Below are 19155 nucleotides of genomic sequence, written 5' to 3'. Positions count from 1 at the left end.
TCCCGAGTGCTCCCCCATTGAAAAAATCACTCTTGTTCGGCGGAAAGGAAGCTCGCGTGACTGAGAGTGAGGGTGACAACGACATAGAGAGAGGGGGAAAGGGAGGGAAAAGGGGAGAAGAGAGAGGGAAGGAGGGGGGGGGAATAAGCAGGCCCTCTCCCCTCCCATTATTCACTTCATCCATTGAGAGAGCAAGAGAGTTTGGAGCAAGAGAGAGTTTGAAGCTTGGAGAGAGGAGCTTGGAGGAGTTTGAGGAGCTTGCAAGGGGATCAAGGGAATCATCCAGTATCATGGTTATATGGCTTGGCATTTTCTTCTTCTTGGTTCCTTTTTTGGTTATTAAGGTTTTGGAGAGTAGAAAAAGGAGGGTTGAACATGAAGAAGAGGATGAAGAAGTGGGTTATAGTGGATTTGATGAAAACCTTAGAGAGGAGTACTTTGGTGAGGAGGAAGAGAGTGAACATGATTGAACCCAAAAAACTAAACAAGGCCAAACCCAATTGTGGAAATATGTTTCTAGGCCTGAAACAGGGAAAGGGGGTGGAACCACTAAATTTCACTGTTCCCATTGCAACAATACTTACACAGGTTCATGCACCTGTGCCAGAAGGCACCTCTGTGGGAAAAGGCCATGGGATGGAGATAAACAAATAGGAAACAAAACTTGTGCAAGTGTGTCAACAATAGATAGAGCCAAATACATAAGGGAAGAGGAGGAAGCCCAATACAAATCTAACATATCAAAGGGTTTCTTTGAACATAGCTCACAATCACATTAACATGCATGAAGAACTCCTTCAACATCCTCCTCCCATGGCAGCGGATATGGAGGCACATGGTCACCAAACGTCTCTTTAAGGGGTAGAACCATATCAGATTTCCTTGATGAAGGGTGTAGGAATGACATGGATTCAAAAGTTTAGCGGTTTCTCTATGCATGTGGGATACCATTCAATGTTCTTCAATCACCTTATTGGCATGAAATGGTTTCTGCCATAAATGATGCCCCTAAAGGATACAAGAGCCTTAGGTATGACAAGGCTAGCACCGTTGGACTTGATCATGAAAAAGCAAAAATAGCACAAACTTTGGGTAGAATTACAAATTCTTGGACTGAGCATGGGGTGTCCATTGTATCTGATGGATGGACAAATGTAAAAGGCAAGCCATTGATAAGTGTTCTAGCTGTGTCTATTAGTGGTGTCATCTTTCTTTCAGCATATGATTATTCAGATAAGTTCAAGACCACCATCAACATTGCAGAACCATTACTTGAAACAATTGAACGTATTGGGCCATACAATGTCATCCAAGTCATCACTGATAACGCTGTTAATTGTAAGGCAGCAGGAGCGATTATTGGGATAAATACCCCAACATATTTTGGTCTGGGTGTTTGGTTCACACAATGAACCTTTTGCTGCATGATATTATTAAGAACAAAAACCAACAATACAAATGGATTGGTGATTTGTACAAGAGAGGCAAACAAATGATTAAATGTATTGCAAATCATAGCAATACCCATGGGCTTTTCCGCAGTCACTCAAGATCGGAGTTGTTGAAGATTGTGAAGACGAAATTTGCTAGCTATTACCTCACCTTCAGGCGCCTTTTGAAGGTAAGAGAGTCATTGGCTAGCATGGTATCAAGTCCACACTGACAGGTATTAAAGGAGATGGCTCTAATTGCAACTGACAAGCAAGGTTTTGAACAGGTGGAGGAGACCGCTCTTGATGGTCTGTTTTGGGAATGTGTGAGGCAAGTATTGGAATTAACCAAGCCCATTTATCACATGATTCGTTTTGCAGATACAGATAAACCAACGATTGGGGAGGTGTATGAGCAGATGGATACCATGGTGGGGCAAATAAAAGATATTCTTCAGAAAGATGATCCCAAATTGTATACATTGATTCATGATTATGTGTGTACACAGTGGAATAAACTTTATGTTCCACTACATGCTTTGGCGTATATCCTTATGCCAAAATACTACTCTCCATCTTGGTTGGGCCAACTTGCACCTGGGGGTGCGATTAGGGTCAAACCCCATACAGATGAAGAGGTATGTGCAGGATATTTGGAAGCATTAGACATGTTGGTACCTGACGGGTGAAGTGTGCTAATGTGCGTCTTGAATTAGGCAGATACTTTAGTTGCATTGATTTGTTTGGTTCTTTGCATGCAATGGAAGATAGAGACATATTTGATGCTCTCACATGCTGGGAAGCATATTGCGGCAAGGGACTTTTACCAAAATTGGCCAAAAAAGTTCTCTCGCAGGTTGTAAATACTTCTTCAGCAGAGAGGTGTTGGATCACCTATAGCTTCATACATAATGTGAGAAGAAACAGACTCAATGAAAACTGAGCAGAAAGCTTGGTTTATGTGCCAGGTTGTTGAGTCATTACTGTGATCAGGCTTATGAGGATCCAACATATAAAATTTGGGACAACCACCCAGAGGACGATAATTTGGAGGATGGCACTATACATCTTGAAGAATTGGAAGAAGAGCTTATGAGAGATGAAGATGAAAGAACAACAACCATGCCACCCCCACCATCCAGTAGCAGTGCCAGTGCTCGAGTTCCAAGTATTGTTCCTTTGCTGTCGCTGCCTCCTCCATCGACATCCTCATGTGGAGGGCACGTGGCTTCTTGTTCTGGTTGTGGGAATGTGCAGGAGGAGACTCCTAGAAGACCATCACGACTTGCTCAGAAATTAGACATTTCTCGTGGTGGCAAGAGGAAGCTGTAGATAATGGATTGACTTGTCTATTGAATATTCTAGTTTCTAGTAGTTTTAATAACTATCAAATCTTTCATATTTATTATGACATTTTTTGTAAACAATATATGATTATGACAATTTAAGTTTCAAGTTGGCAATTATAACTCATTGGTAATGAATTATGAATATGATGCTTCGTGAAAGTTGAAAGTTGTTTCATTTCATGTTAGATATTCTTTGTTGTAATGGTTACACTTAACTTACAAGTACAACTTTGGTGATCAATTATGATCAATGTTATATATTGAATTTTGAAAGCTTGAAACTTTAAGATTGATGAATCATGAGACTCAATATGTTGTATGTTACTAACTTGTGGATGTGGTTGATGAAGATTATAACTTCTAGATGATTGTTGTTATATGGTTCAATCTATGTTTTTTATATCTAATTCATCATTCTACATGCTTTTGTTGACATATATGCATCAAAATATAAAAAATATATATTATATAAAAAATCGCTCCCAACCTGGGAGCTTCTAAAAATGTCGCTCCTGCTCCCACTCCCAAGTAACCTTGTTTTGACTGTTGACGTCCCTTCCACTGCCCACACGCTGAAAACACCGCCTTGACTCCTGTCGTCGTCTTCCCCGCCCTCGACTTCCATTGACCCTTCCGCTGCTGTAGTCGTTAACATCTACTGTCTTCATCTAAAACCGTGTACGCTCATCATTGTCTCCCTCGCTTCTGTTGACCACGGTTGTGTCTTCACAATATATATATATATATATATATATATATATATTATTTAAAAAAGAATTATTTAAAAAAAATATAGGTTAACCTAAAAAAGAAAAAAAGAAAAAAAAAAGAGTGAGTTACACTGGATAAGTATACTCCGCCGCATGCCAGATCAATGGTTGTATCAATGTTGATGGCCGATTTCAATAAAAAAATGATAGAACTTGAGGCTATGGTGACCGAACATGGCGACAAAATCAAGGCACTGCAGGACATAACAACGAGAATAGAGAGTCAGCTCGAGGAGAACAAGAATGAATTTAAAAAGGATCGGGCAGATCTTTCATGTAAGGTGGATCAAGTGATGGTGATGTTGACCTGTATTTGTAACAATATGAAGATTACACCCGATCAAATACCCTAGAATAATGAGGCTACTCAACATCTCAATTCTCCAGATTCGTTATACTCGTCAAACTCACATGAGAAGCTTGAGTCTCCAAAGACATTTTCCACACCTAATCAAGAAAATAGTAACACGAATTTTCAAAATAGGCAGCTCTAGAATCCATACACCAATATGTCGTTTTCCAATAAATACCCTTTCTTCACTTCGTCGATAGCAACATATCAATGAAGAGCAAAACTTGAGCTATCCAAATTTGGCTGTAACGAGAAATGCTATGTTGCTTGGTTCAATAAAGCAGAAGAATATTTCAAGATTTATGGTATTGATAATGATGATGGAAAGATCATGCATACTTCCACGAAAATGGAAGGCGAAGCATATAGTTGGTATATGTGGTGGAAAAAGACGACACTTTCTCTCAGCTGGAGGAAATTCAAAAATGCGTTCTTTAACAGGTTGCAAGGTGTCAAGGAAGAAGAGTTCTTCTCAACACTCACTAGATTGCAGCAAAAAGGAGATGTGGACTAATACACTCAAGAATGGGAAACTTTGGTCACACAACTTGGGTTATCAAAAACTTGTCTGATTTAGTCATACATCACGGGACTTAAACCCTATATTCAGGCTGAACTTGAGCTTCATGACATCACGTCTATAGAGGTAGCCAGACAAAAGGCAAAAGCTGCTGAAAAGAAGCACAAAAAATTGTAGTGGTCAAAGGTTGAAAGAGTATATTGAAGAAGAAGATTTTCCCAAGCCTCGAACACGAATAACACAAAATATGTTCCACCACATCTTCATGAAGGAGAAAAAACTAATGTGGAAATGCAAAGAATGAAAGAAGGCAAGTGCAAACATTGTGGCGAAAAATGGGACCCTAAACATAGGTGTGCTAAAGGAATAGAGACCAAGAACCTGTATAAACACGAAGCAACTAATGATTCAGACAATGATGAATTAGACGTAGAAGAAATAAAAAACTCCTCGTAATTCTCTCTAGAACTAGATGTCGAGAGCATTCCGCAAATATCATTATCCGCTATGACAGGTATATCACGGCCCTAGACATTAAAATTAGAAGGACATATCAAGAAGAACAATGTAATGGTTCTGATCAATATCGGTAGCACCCACAATTTTTTGGACTCAACCATGACGGAGAGACTCAACATTTTCTCATTTCCCATGCCGAACATGAAGGTTATGGTAGCCAACGGTAAGAAAATTGAAAAGGTAGGGAAATGCCATAAAGTCAAATTGCAGATTTAAGACTTTAATTTAGAATCTCCGTTCTACACGGTGCCATTAGGAGGAGTGGATGTGGTTTTAGGTATCCAATGGCTATAGACCCTCGGTACTTGCTCTGCCAATCATCAAAAGCAATTTATAAAATTAAATGGGAAGGGCAGAAATACAAATTATATGGGTTCCAGCCACCTGAGAACCAAATTGTATCATCATCCCAGATGATGGCAATGATTTGGAAGGGAGCACCAGCTTATGTAGTACAGTGTCATCAATTAGAAATGTTAACTTCAAATATGGTCAATGAAGGATCACTGGAAGTCTAGGAGCTGATTCAAAAGCACGGAAAAGTATTCCAAGACCTTCCGATGAAGATGCCGCCAAAAAGAGAAATCGAGCATACAATAGAAGTCAAAGAAGGATCAAATCCCATAAACATCAAACCATATCGATATCCAAATCATCAAAAAACTGAGATTGAGAGATTAGTCCAAGATCTTTTAAAGTTTGGCATCATCTCAAAAAGTAAAAGTCCGTATGCTGCTCTAGTTGTATTAGTTCGAAAGAAAGATGGATCGTTTAGATTATGCATGGATTATCGAGGACTAAAGAAAATAGCAATTAAAAACAAGTTTCCAATTCCTTTTATCGATGAAATGTTGGATGAACTACATGGCTATAAATACTTCTCAAAATTGGACCTAAGGTCAGGATATTACCAAATCAGAATAAGATTGGAAGATATAGCAAAAACTACGTTCCGAACACATGAAGGTCATTACGAGTTTAAAGTAATGCCTTTCGGTTTAACCAATGCACCAACAACATTCCAAGCTACTATGAAAGTCTAAAGAGCTATTTCGTCCATATCTAAGGAAGTTTGTGTTAGTGTTCTTTGATGACATTTTAATTTACAGTAAAACTTGGAAGGAACACCTACAACATTTGGAGAAAGTTCTTACTGTGTTTGGAGAGCATCAGTTCTATGCCAAGAAGTCCAAATGCACTTTTGGGAAGGAACAAGTAGAATCTCTCGGACATATAATATCCAAGGAAGGAGTTAAAGTAGATCCTAACTAGATCAAGGCTACAAGGGAATGGCCCAAACCAGTTAATATCTCCAAGCTAAGAGGATTCTTAGGGTGTTCCAAGTATTATCGAAGATTTATTAAAAACTACGCCCATATAACCACACCCTTATCGAACCCTCTAAAGATGAACTCATTTTGATGGAATGATGAAGCAAAAAAGTGTTTTGAAGACTTGAAGGAAGTTATGTCTAATGCTCATGTATTGGCAACTCTAGACTTCTCAAAACCATTTGTAATTGAATGTGATGCTTTGAGTTTTGGCATAGGAGCAATACTAATGTAGGATGGTCACCCGATCGTGCTTGAAAGCAGAAAGCTCAATAAGCAAGAACGTCTCAAGTCTATATACAACAAGGAAATGCTTGCTATTATGCATGCATTAGCCAAATGGAGACAATATCTCTTGGGAAGTAAGTTCTTGATACGAACAGATAATAATTGTCTTCAGTATCTCCTCCAATAGAAAGTGCTATCTACAGAATAAAAAAATGGATAGAAAAAGTCGCTACCTTTGACATGGATAGATTACACAAGAGAGGGAAAGATAATGTAGTAACTAATGCCTTATTGAGGAAAGACGAATAACCATCATTACTTGCAGTGTTAGTGGTTGTTCCCGAATGGCATAATGCGATTCGAAGTAAATATGCAAAAGATCCAAAAACAAGTGCTATAATAAAAAATCTTCCTCAAAATTCAAAATTTGAATGGAAGAATGATATTCTATGGTACAAGGGAAGAATTTATCTGAATGCAGATTCCAAATTTAAAGCCAGGGTTCTCAAAGAGTCGCATGATTCATTGTGAGCCAGACATGTAGGATACTTTGAACCTTCTATAACGCATGCTAATCATTCTTTTGGAAGGGAATGGGAAATGATATTCAAAAATATGTAGCCGAATGTGATAAATGCCAGAGAAATAAAAATGAAAATATTATGACACTCAGACTACTTCATCCCTTAAACATTCCGAATCAGAAATGGGAGGAAATATCAATGGACTTTATTGAAGGTTTACCTGTGTTTGATGGTAAGGATAAAATTCTTGTAGTAGTCGACAAACTCACCAAGTATGCTCACTTTATTGCAATGAGAAAATTAGACTCAACAAAAACAAATTGCTAAGATATTTTGCAAAGATGTTTACAAATTACATGGATTTCCCAAGGTCATTGTGAGCGATAGAGATGCCAAATTTAAGGGTAATTTTTGGAAGGAATTCTTCAAACATATAGGAACCTACCTCAACATGAGTTTAGCTTATCATCCTCAAACAGATGGCCAGTGTTACTTGGGAGTGGGAGCGGGAGCGACATTTTTAGAAGCTCCTGGTTTGAGAGCGAATCCCGGAGCAATTGTTTAAAAATATATATATTTTTTATATTTTGATACATATATGTCAACAAAAACATGTAGAATGATGAATTAGATATAAAAAATATAAAAATACATAGATTGATCATTGAACCATATCACATCAATCATCTAGAAGTTATAATCTTCATCAACCACGTCCACAAGTTAGTAACATACATATTACAACTGCAACATATTGAGTCTCGTGAATCATGATTCATCAAATTCAATCTTAAAGTTTCAACTTCAAGCTTTCAAAATTGAAAATTCAATATATAACATTTATCATCATTGATCACCAAAGTTGTACTTGTAATCTAAGTTTAACCATTACAAGAAATAATATCTTAGATATTTCTAAGTTCTAACTGTTAACATGAAATGAAATGTTATAAAATGAATTATGAAATGAAATGAAACAACTTTAGTCTTTCACGAAGCATCATATTCATAATTCACAATCATTACCAATGAGTTATAATTGCCAACTTCAAACTTCAAACTTTCATTGTGACAGTCATATATTGTTTACAAAAAATATCATTATGATATGAAAGAGTCAAGAGTCAAGAGTCAAGGACTCAAGACTCAACAATTATGAAAACTAATAGAAACTAGAAAAGACAAGTAAACTATAAATCTATTATCCACTACTACATGCGGCCCTTGCCATGAGAGTCTACTGTATGAGTAGGTCGTGGTGGTCTTCTAGGAGTCTCCCGCACAGACAGACGACCCGAACTAGAAGGCACATGCCCTCCACGTGAGGGTGTAGATGGAAGTGGTGACAACAAAGGAACAAGACTCGGAACTCGAGCACTGCTACTGGATGGTGGAGGTGGCATGGCTGCTGCAGCTGCTTCATCTTCATCCCTTATAAGTTCCTCTTGCAGTTCTTCAAGATGTATAGTGCCGTCCTCCAAATTGTCATCCTCTGGGTGGTTGTCCCAAATTTTATATGTTGGATCCTCAAAAGCCCGATCACAATAATGACTCAACAACCTCAAGTTGTAGTGCACCTAAACCAAGCTTTCTGCCTGGTTTTCATTGAGTCTGTTTCTTTTCACATTATGTATGAAGCTATAGGTGCTCCAACACCTCTCTGCAGAAGAAGTATTTACAAGTTGTGATAGAACTTTTTTTGCCAATTTTCGCAAAAGTCCTTGGCCACCATATGATTCCCACCATGTGAGAGAATCAAATCTGTCTCTGTCTTCCATTGCATGGAAGGTACCAAACAAACCAGTGCCACTGAAGTATCTGCCTATTTCAAGGCGCACAACTGCGCATTCCTCCCTGTCAGGTATCAACTTTTCTAATGCATCCAAATATCCTCTAGTTACCTCTTCATCTAAATGGGGTTTGGTCCTAACCCCACCCCCTGGTGCAGGTTGGCCCAACCAAGATGTAGAGTAGTATTTTGGCGTAAGGATATACACCAAGCAATGTAGTGGAAGATTAAGTTTATTCCACCATACACACACACAATTGTGAATCAGTTTGTACAAGTCGGGATCATTGTTATAAACAATATCTTTTATTTGCCCCAACATGGTATCCATCTGCTCATACACCTCGCCAATCACTGGTTTATTTGTATCTGCAAACTGAATCATGTGATAAATGGGCTTGGTGAAATCCAATACTTCCTCACACTTGCCCAAAACATACCATCAAGTGCGGCCTCCTCCACCAGTTCAAAACCTCGCCTGTCAGCTGCATTTGTAGCCCTTTCCTTTAATACCTGTCAGTGTGGACTTGATAGCATGCTAGCCAATGACTCTCTTACCTTCAAAAGGCGCCTGAAGGTGACGTAATAGCTACCAAATCTAGTCCTCGCAATCTTCAACAACTCCAATCTTGAGTGACTGCGGAAAAGGCCATGGGTATTGCTATGATTTGTAATAAATTTTATCATTTGTTTGCCTTTCTTGTACAAATCACCAATCCATTTGTATTGTTCATTTTTTATCTTAGCAACATCATGCATCAAAAGGTTCAATGTGTGAACCAAACACCCAGACCAAAATATGTTGGGGTATTTATCCTCAATAATTGCTTCCGCTGACTTACAATTAGGAGCATTATCAGTGATGACTTGGATGACATTGTATGGCCCAATACGCTCAATTGTTTCAAGTAATGCTTCTGCAACGTTGATGCCGGTCTTGAACTTCTCTAAGTAATCATATGCATTTAGAAAGATGGCACCACTAACAGACACAACAAGAACACTTATCAATGACTTGCCTTTTACATTTGTCCATCAATCAGATACAATGGACACCCCATGGTCAATCCAAGAACTTGTCATTCTATTCAAAGAATGTGATATTTTTGCTTTTTCATGATCAAGTGCAACGGTTCTTGCCTTGTCATACCTAGGGCTCTTGTATCCTTTAGGGGCATCATTTATGGCAGAAACCATTTCGTGCCAATAAGGTGAGCGAAGAACATTGAATGGTATCCCACATGCATAGAGAAACCTGTAAACTTTTGAATCCACATCATTCCTACACCCCTCATCAAGGAAATCTGATATGGTTCTATTCCTTAAAGCTGGTGACCCTATGCCTCCATATCCACTGCCTTGGGAGGATGCTGAAGGAGTTCCTTGTGCTTGTGATTGTGAACTTGGTTCAAAGAAACCCCTTGATTTTTTAGATTTGTATTGGGCTTCCTCCTCTTCAAAGTATTTGGCTCTATCTGCTACTGACACAACTCCACAAGTTTTGATTCCTATTTGTTTATCTCCATCCCATGGCCTTTTCCTGCAGAGGTATTTTCTGGCATGAGTGTATGAACCTATGTAATTATTGTTGCAATGGGGGCAATGAAATTTAGTGGTTTCACCACCTTTCCCTGCTTCAGGCCTGTTAACATATTTCCACAATGGGGTTTGGTCTTGTTTAGTTTTTTCAGTTGTTGAATCATGTTCACCCTCCTCCAGCTCCTCCTCACCGGGGTTTTCATCAAATCCACTTTGTCCCCCTTCTTCATCCCCCTCTTCATTTTGACCCCTCCTTTTCCTACTCTCCAGCACCATAATAACCAGAAAAGGAACCAAGAAGAAGAAAATGCCAAGAAATATAACCAGGTCCATGATGTTTGAAATTTGTAGTTTTGAATCTGCAAAATTTAATGGGAATGGGAATGAGAAAATTAAAAATGTATTTACTATTTATTAATTTTATTTATTTAGATTCATCATTCTAGAAATAAGTTACTAAGTTACTAACCTACTAAATTACTAAGTTACTAACCTACCTCAAATCCAAGACTCCTTGCAGGCTTGCTCCTTGCTCCTCGGCGCTCGCTCCTCGCTCCTCCTCGCTCCTTGGCACAAGCTCCTTGGCTCTCCTCCAACTCTCTCAAGTCACAATGACAAATAAATGCCCTCCAAGCCTTTTTATAACAAAAAAATTTCTCAAAACATTTTTTTTGACGCGGATTTTTTTTCCTGCCCGTTTCGCTCCTGGCGGCAACCTGTGTCGCTCCGGGAGCGACGCTCCCGAAGTCACTCCCTGTTTTGGCAGGGAGCGCAAATTTTTTTCCGGGAGCGCGCTCCCAACTCGCTCTCGAACCGCTCCCGCCTGAAGCGCGGATTGGGAGCGGGTTTGAGGGGGGGGGCACTCCCTCGCAACACTGAGATGGCCAAACAGAGGTTGTCAATAAATGTTTAGAAGCCTACTTATGTTGTTAGGCCACGAACAAACAAAATAAGTGGGTTCAATGGTCACATCTTGCTGAATGGTGGTACAATTCTACTTACCACATGTCAACAAAAATGACTCTTTTTCAAGCTCTGTACGGTTACGAATCTCCGAAATGGAAGGACTTTGCTATCATCGAGACAAAGCTTCCAATTGTTAAAAACCAGTTAGAAGAAACCCAAAAAGTCGTCCAAACACTAAAAGAAAATCTAAATAATGCAAGGAATCGTATGAAGCAGCAAGCTGACCGAAATAGAATCGAGAGAGAACTTGAAGTTGGAGATTGGGTATTTGTTAAACTCCAACCTTACAAACAATTGTCCCTAAAACAAAAGGGGAAAAACAAATTGGCACCAAAATTTTATGGACCTTACTAGATCAACAAAAAGATAAGCCAAGTAGCATACAGTTTAAGCCTTCCTGATAAAAGTCATGTTCACAACATTTTCCATGTCTCCTGCCTTAAAAAAGCACTTGGTGAACATCAATTAGTGCAAACAACACTTTCGATTTTAGATGATGAAGGGTGGGTTATTTTAGAGCCAAAAGGTATCCTCTCCATCAAGGAAAAGAAGTTGCGATCACGAGTAATCAAAGAATACTTGATCAAGTGGAAGGACTTACCAGAAGAAGAAGCTTCTTGGGAGACAGAAGCATTTCGTCAACAACACCCATCGTTACGTATGCTTTGAGGAAAACACATCTTTTCAAGAGGGAGGCAATGTTATGTAAAAATCAATCTATAACTAATAACTAGTTAGGCAAAGGGCATGATAAAAGACCATGCCCATTCAACAAGAGGCACCCATGGTTGTATTTAAGCCAGGGCCTCCCATATTGTAAATCATCCATTGAAGTATATATATATATATATATATATTCTGTTAAATGTTGAGTTCTCTGCCTCACCTGTGGACACAAGAGTACAAACCCAACCCACTCTTTCTTTAGAATCCCCCCATCAATCCATGCCCAAAAGTGCCCATGACAAGTGAGAATTACTCAATTATACCAATGAAAAGCCATATCTTCGGGGTTGGGAGGCCCACCTTGAAACATAAAATTATAACAAGTGGGCTAAGGACCACATGGTTGGCTCAGGTGGTAGAGATAATGGCACATCAAGCTATCTAGTGGCTGCAAGAGGCTACTGGTTGCTAGCTGAGGACCACATAGGAGAATTTTTTTCTCCTATGTGCACTATCCACAGGTGTTGGGTAACAATGATTATAGATTAAAAAGAGTAAAAAGGAAGACGTATTTGAGTCGACTCCCATTTGGACTTTTGTGAGAAAAGAAATTTGGTTTTTATGTTGAATCAAAGAGTCTTCAAAATGTCAAGTCAGTTCTCGTTGGGGCAAGTCGGCCTGGGCCTCCAAGAGTCACCTTTTCGGCCTCTTGGACAACTATATATAAGAGGCTAGTTTGACCCTCTTGGAGATCATTTATTTGACCAACAAGAGAACATCTGAAGCAAGAGAAGAATATAAGGGAACCAAGTCAAAGGAGAGAAAGATGAAGTTCAATACAAAGAAAAATTTTCAAAGTTGATCGAAATTTCGACCTTGAAGTAGCTTGCATGTGTGACTGCAATTTCTATGACAAAGGCTGAATTTTTGAGGTTGCCACAGGTCAAATTTTGGTCCCTAATTGTAGGTCTGTAATTTCAAAAACTTGACCAGATTTGAGACAGTTTGACCATAATTGACTTTGACTAAGAGTTGTTCAGCTTTGGAGGAGACTGGGAGGAGGGTTGGACTCGACATTTTGGTAGCAGTTTTGGGTCTTGGTCTTGGAAATCTCAATTTTATCTAATTTTATAAGAGAAGGATTGTGGGTTTTCCCCTTGTGGGATTTTGCCTTGGATTGGAGCCTAATTTTTGTGTCTCTTGTTTCTTTTCTTTTCTTGAAAGACTAAATTTTGTATAATTGCTTGACGAAGAACATGTAGAAGTAATAAGAAGACATTAAACATTCACAAGTAATTATCAAGTAAGAGGAATCAAGCCTTATCTACCCTATGCTTGGTTTCTCAACAAGTAGCATTGTGGAGACCAAGCAATCTAGCTACGAGGAGGATATAGGCTAGTAGGTCTGTAGGGATGCCATGGTGGAAGAGCATGCTTTCATCATGAAGAATGATGTGAGGGAGATAGTGACGAGACCTGAGGGGAAGTCAGTGGTGGCTTCTAGGTGGCTCTATAAGATCATTATGCGGTGGATGACAACATTGAGGAGTTCAAAGCTTGATTTTTGGCATGGGGGTTCTCATAGATAGAGGGAGTTGACTATGACTATGAGGAGACCTTTGCACCAGTGGCTTGTTACACTTTGATTAGAGCAATGATCTCCATTGTAGTAGAGATGGGTTGGAAGATTCACCAGATGGATGTGAAGATTGATTTTCTGAATGGGATGATACAAGACTCGGTATATATTGAGCTTTCACAGAGCTTTAAGGTGCATGGGGTAGATTCTCTTGTATGCAGGCTGAAGGTGGTCTTATATGTGCTAAAGTAGGCACCAAGAGCATGGTATTCGTGGATTGGTTCTTACTTGCAGCAAATGGTTTTCAAGAATAGTGATGTGGATCCAAACCTATATTACATTGTGGTTGGCGAGGATCCACTCATTCTCATACTGTATGTAGAAGATTTGTTTATTAGAGGAGAGGAGAGACTCATTGGACACTGCAAGATAGACCTTGCTTCAGAGTTCAAGATGATCGTTATAAGATTGATGCACTATTTTTTGCGGTTGGAGATTTAGTAGGACGATGGGCATATATTCTTGGGACAGGGCAAGTATGTAGTGGACATATTGAGGAGATTTCATATGGAGGATTGCAGGCCCATGGCCACACCTATGATTACCAACTGGGAGAAGTTGCATGTTTTTGATTCTGAGTTGGTAGATCCAACTTTATATCGTCAGTTGATTGGTTCGTTGATGTATTTGGTCAATACCGTACCAGATATTTGTTTCGCAATCAATACATTGAGTGAGTTAGGTGGAGCCCAGGAGGGTGCACTAGGTGGCTTCTAAACATTTGTTGCCGTACCTATAGGGCATAGTAGATTATAGATTGGACTATGTCTAGGGGGATGGATTTAGGTTGATTGGATACTTAGACTCGGATTGGGCAGGCAGTGTCAGTGACATGAAGAATACATCAGGATGTTGTTTCATGTTTGGTTTGATGATAGTGTTGTGGTTCAACAGGAAACAATGATCAGTGGCACTGAGTTCTGCAGAGGCAGAGTATATGGCAACTATTTAGGCCATTTGGCTTTGCAAGATGTATGGCTTGTTTGGTTAGCAACTAAGACCAACAATGATCTAGTATGATAATCATAGTTGTATTAAACTCACGGAGAATCCATAATTTCATGACAGGTCAAAGCATACCGACATCAAATACCACTTCATTGGGTTCATGTTCAGAGAGAACCGGTGAAGCTAGAATACATAACTATTGATGAGCAGGTTGCAGACATTTCGACGAAGTCCTTGCCAGGGGGCAAGTATGTCTACTTTAGGGACAATATGGGAGTGGTGAGAAACACCTTCCTTGGTAAGAAGGAGTGTTGAGAAATGGTACCAAGGAGATGTTTCCTAGTGCTTTGTCAAATTATATATATATATACACACACACTAATTGAATTGTGAATATGTGTGTGTAATTTTGTTGAGTTAGCTCTGAGACAAAGGTCATTTCCGAAGTGAAGATTTGACTCTAGGTCAAAAGCCTTGTCAATTCAGGCGTGGCTACTTTGCATGTGGTCAACTTGGTTATGTCACTTGCAAATAGGCTTTATGGATAGCTAAACTCTCATGATGGAGTGCTATGTATAGGGCAAGGACTTGCATTTGGTACTTGTGAATAGTTGCAACAGAAGTTCCTTAGATAGAGACTTGAAAAAGGGTTTATATTGACATTGCAGGTTGGTATATACTTGCGAATGAGGTTTGCAGGTTGGGGTGACACCTGCAATTGGGTGTTGTGATTATATTGTTGCTGCAAAAGTGTGATTCCATGTCTCTGCTTTAAGATATGATTGAATATTAAATTTTAATTTAACTGAGAAAAATCTTCGTTTGAACATAGGATGAATATGATACTTGTATATCCTTTTTACTTATGTGTGCTTTCTAAAATGCTTGAGTCATAGACTCCTGAAATATGTAGGCATTTATGAATTCATCTGTTGGATAGTACGACTGGTTAGTCCCTTTTTTTCTCTGCATTTCCTTTGTATGTTTTCAACTTTAAAATATTTCTTGCAATGAATGTATATTCTTTTCAATTATTTTACATGTTCGAAAATGATCCCATTTGTTTGTGATGTAATTCTCTGTTCCTTGTATTTATTGGTTCCATGAAGTGGTATATGAAACATTTTGAAAACAATGTACATGTTATGGTGCCTATTGCTGAAGAGAGAGTTGAAGTCCATGTTGCAGGAAATGGTTTATTTTTCAATAATTATTTTTGCAGTATCTGAAAATTTCTTGTGATAGAATTTTTAAGCGACAGCTAAGCTGTGAACATTTCTTTTGTCAACAAGAAACAATTTATGGGACACCCATTATCCTTTATTGTCAGTTATCTTCTGAAACACTCCAACGAAAAGGATGAAATGAGTTGTTTGTTCATCCTACTTTAGGCTGAGCATGTACCTCTGCAAGGCAGATCTTTGTTCTGATGGGAAATTATTTCATTGAGTGCTTTATCTTTTTAATATGAATATATCAATGTACTTCCATTTCTTCAGCAGTGTAATTGGAAACTTTGATTTCCTTGTAAATGTTTAAAAAATTGAGAGGAAACAGTGAATCGTTTACAGTTTGTTAAAATCAGCTGAAATCATTTGAACTTTATTTTTTTATGTGTTTGTTTGGTTTACTTCTCAGTGGTCAATCTACAAAATAATGGGAAGATATGTCAAATCATGGTATTGTTCTGATCTTCCTTTAACACAACAGCTATTCTGTGGTCTTACGACATACGGTAGAAGAGGTCGTTGGAGCATGCAGAGAAGATATAGAACCTGGGAGGGCTAAAATGACATCTAGCATGAGGGATCAAGTTATTTCGGATCTTCATGAGCATATTAGTTCAAGCAATTGGTTTAGTGGATTTGATATTTCTTTTGAAACCCCTGAAATAATTACTTTGGAAAAGTGGATAATAAGAGCTAAAGAGGTTGGGGCAACGGTTTTCATTGCAGGTATTGTATTCAAACCTTGACAGACATGGAATCAAACAAGAAATAATAAACTGATATATTTGATGATATATATTTTTCTTGATGGATGTCCAAAAAAACTGAAAGGTATTTGTTTTCAAAATTTTTATACATGCAATGTTTGAAAAAGGGGTTATTATATATATTTTTTATATAATCTGATTTATGGATGAGCTCGAGCAGGGGCTTCAATGAATTCTTTTACTTGTTGCATTTAGGATTCAACATCGTATTGTGCCATTTTACAAAAGAATATAGAGGACATTAAATGATAAAATTATGTATATTATGCTCTGAATCGACAATGACATGCTCTATTTATGCTATGCTCAACAATGTCAAATGATGTCCTGAAGTAGAGAAATTCAGAATGACATGAAGAAAAAATACATCAATTTGGAAATGAAAACATCATTCTAATTATAAACACGTAAATGGTCATAGTTAGAAATAACAATAAAAATAGACTATGCCCTCACGAAAGAGGGTTATGAGCTTTGTTACCCCTTAGTTTCATGTCAGGATTACCTCATTTTCTTTCTTAGGTTTGTTCTAACATCTGAGCCAATGTTGTGCATATTTGGGGTGATGTTAGAGCCCAAGGATCCATGATGTAATATCAGGGATCCATGATGTAATGTCCCCATTTTTAGTTTCCCTTATGATGCAGTCACAATGGACTTCCGGAGTTGGTGATAACTAGTTTACATGAGCAATATTGCATCGTCCGAGGACCCAAAGGATTTTGGAGGAGTTTTATGGGGTCAATTAGAGCTCGCCTACTGTATATCACCATCGGGAGAAGATCTGCACAGTTCATTCGTGGTTTCATTGCATTATGACGAATCCCGTAAAATGGATTTATCTTCAGTATATTTTAATTGTATGTTCTAAAGGTGTTGTTGGGAGTCGAGTATTTGGAGAAATACCTTAGTGTAATAGCTCGTTGGAATTGGAATATGGAGATCTACAAAATCGGATGGTGGAATGTCACCCTCGGTGATTGGAGAAATTGTGAAGGCGAATTTGCCATTTTTCCGGATTAAAAGTGACTTTAGTTAGTCACTTAATTAATTAAAAAGGGGAAAAGTGACTTAGAAAATAAAAAGTGACTTAAAATTAAGAAAAAGGGAGAGGCTTCTACAAAAGGAATAAAATAATACAATTAAATACTCGTAGAGGTTGGAGAGATTTCCATCCAATCTTTAAAAGGAGGGGGAGCTAACCATTTGTGATATCTTGGATTTGTGCATTGCCTTTGTGTGTAAGGTTTGAGAGCCTAGTTCTCTACTCTAGTAGCCCTAGGACGTAAATCCTCGGGTGATTCAGTAAGAGTGGGCGAGGACCCATTTCTCCCCTTGGCAGATTCATCCAGAATTCACAGGTGTAACTTACCAATTTCCAGTGCTATTTCAGAGGCGTGATTTGTTATTGTTGTAGATCCACTGTGGCCATCACTGCAACTATTCTTATCGAGAGCTTTGTATTTAATTGCTTCTGTAAATAAATAAAGTTGCGTTAATCTCCATTTCTTGTGTTATTTGTAATTGTGGCATTTCGGGGTTTCTCTACAAATTTTATTTGTTGTGCTATTAATTTCATTGGAAAAATTTGTGGAGTAAATTTGTAAGCAAAATTCCCCGAATTTATCAAAATTCATTAAACGAGATATTACAGTGGTATCAGAGCTAGTGTTCCTGCCAGCGTTTGCAAATTGCTCAAGTGTTTATATTGGAGGTGCCAAAGAAGACATATGTGTCGGAGTATTATAGATCATTGCTGAAGATATCTTCAGGCTACATTAATCCAAAATTGTAGCCAGGTTTATACTCCCATCAAGCTGATTTTGGTAACTTGGGAGGTACTCCAAGCCTTGAGGATCGAGGGTTTGGAGGAAGGAGCTCCACAAATGGCCTTCTGGGGTTGAAACCAGTGTTGCACACATCGCGATAAAATCGCGATAAAATCGTAAAATCACGATTTTTTAATTTTGCCGATTCAAAGCGCGATTTTTATCGAAAAAATCGCCCCTTTTTTTTATAGCGATTTTTATCGAAAAAATCGCGATTTTTTGAAAAAATCGGGAAAAAATCGGAAAAATCGGGAAAAAATCGGAAAAATCGGGAAAAAATCGGAAAAAAGCGGGAAAAAATCGTTTGGCACAAAAATATTCATTTTTTTTCAATTTTTTTTCAATTTGTGCCAAACGATTTTTTCCCGCTTTTTTCCGATTTTTTCCCGATTTTAACGATTTTTTCCGCTTTTTTCCCGGCGCCGATTAAATCCCGATCGCGATGTGTGCAACACTGGTTGAAACCCAAGCATGGGGTTTTGCACCGAAAGTTGTTGGGCCAAAACCATGACGAGATTTCGGCATGTGATGGATGCGATGATAGAGGACGTTGAGATGAATCCAGCACAATGAAAATCATCAAATTCCAAGGTCTACAAGTGAAGATATTAATTTCTATGTGTTATGGTGGGCAAGGAGGGACATGAAGGAAAGTCAGCCTTGTGTTAGAGGTGCCCTTTGAAGGGCTATTCGATCCCCACATGCAACATATAAATAGAGACTTGTGAGACCTCATTGTGGCATCCAAGAGAAATATCAC

At 38.5% G+C, this 19155-nt stretch overlaps 1 protein-coding gene across 7 annotated transcripts in view; it reads left to right on the top strand.

Moving 5' to 3' along the window:
* The window catches only part of LOC149159517 (uncharacterized), a 350379-nt gene that overhangs the window by 248022 nt on the left and 83202 nt on the right, over nt 1-19155 (top strand). For all 7 annotated transcript variants that reach the window (XM_089436495.1, XM_089436499.1, XM_089436497.1 and 4 more), the window contains one exon: nt 16281-16525. In XM_089436495.1, coding sequence (XP_089292621.1) covers nt 16281-16525 — 245 coding nt within the window. The remainder of the gene's footprint in view (nt 1-16280; nt 16526-19155) is intronic.

This window comes from Pinus tabuliformis, chromosome 5_2 (assembly GCF_031772625.1).
Source record: "Pinus tabuliformis cultivar Carrire ecotype Pingquan chromosome 5_2, CPIR1, whole genome shotgun sequence".
Taxonomy (NCBI): domain Eukaryota; kingdom Viridiplantae; phylum Streptophyta; class Pinopsida; order Pinales; family Pinaceae; genus Pinus; species Pinus tabuliformis.
This window is presented reverse-complemented; position numbering and strand designations above follow the sequence as displayed.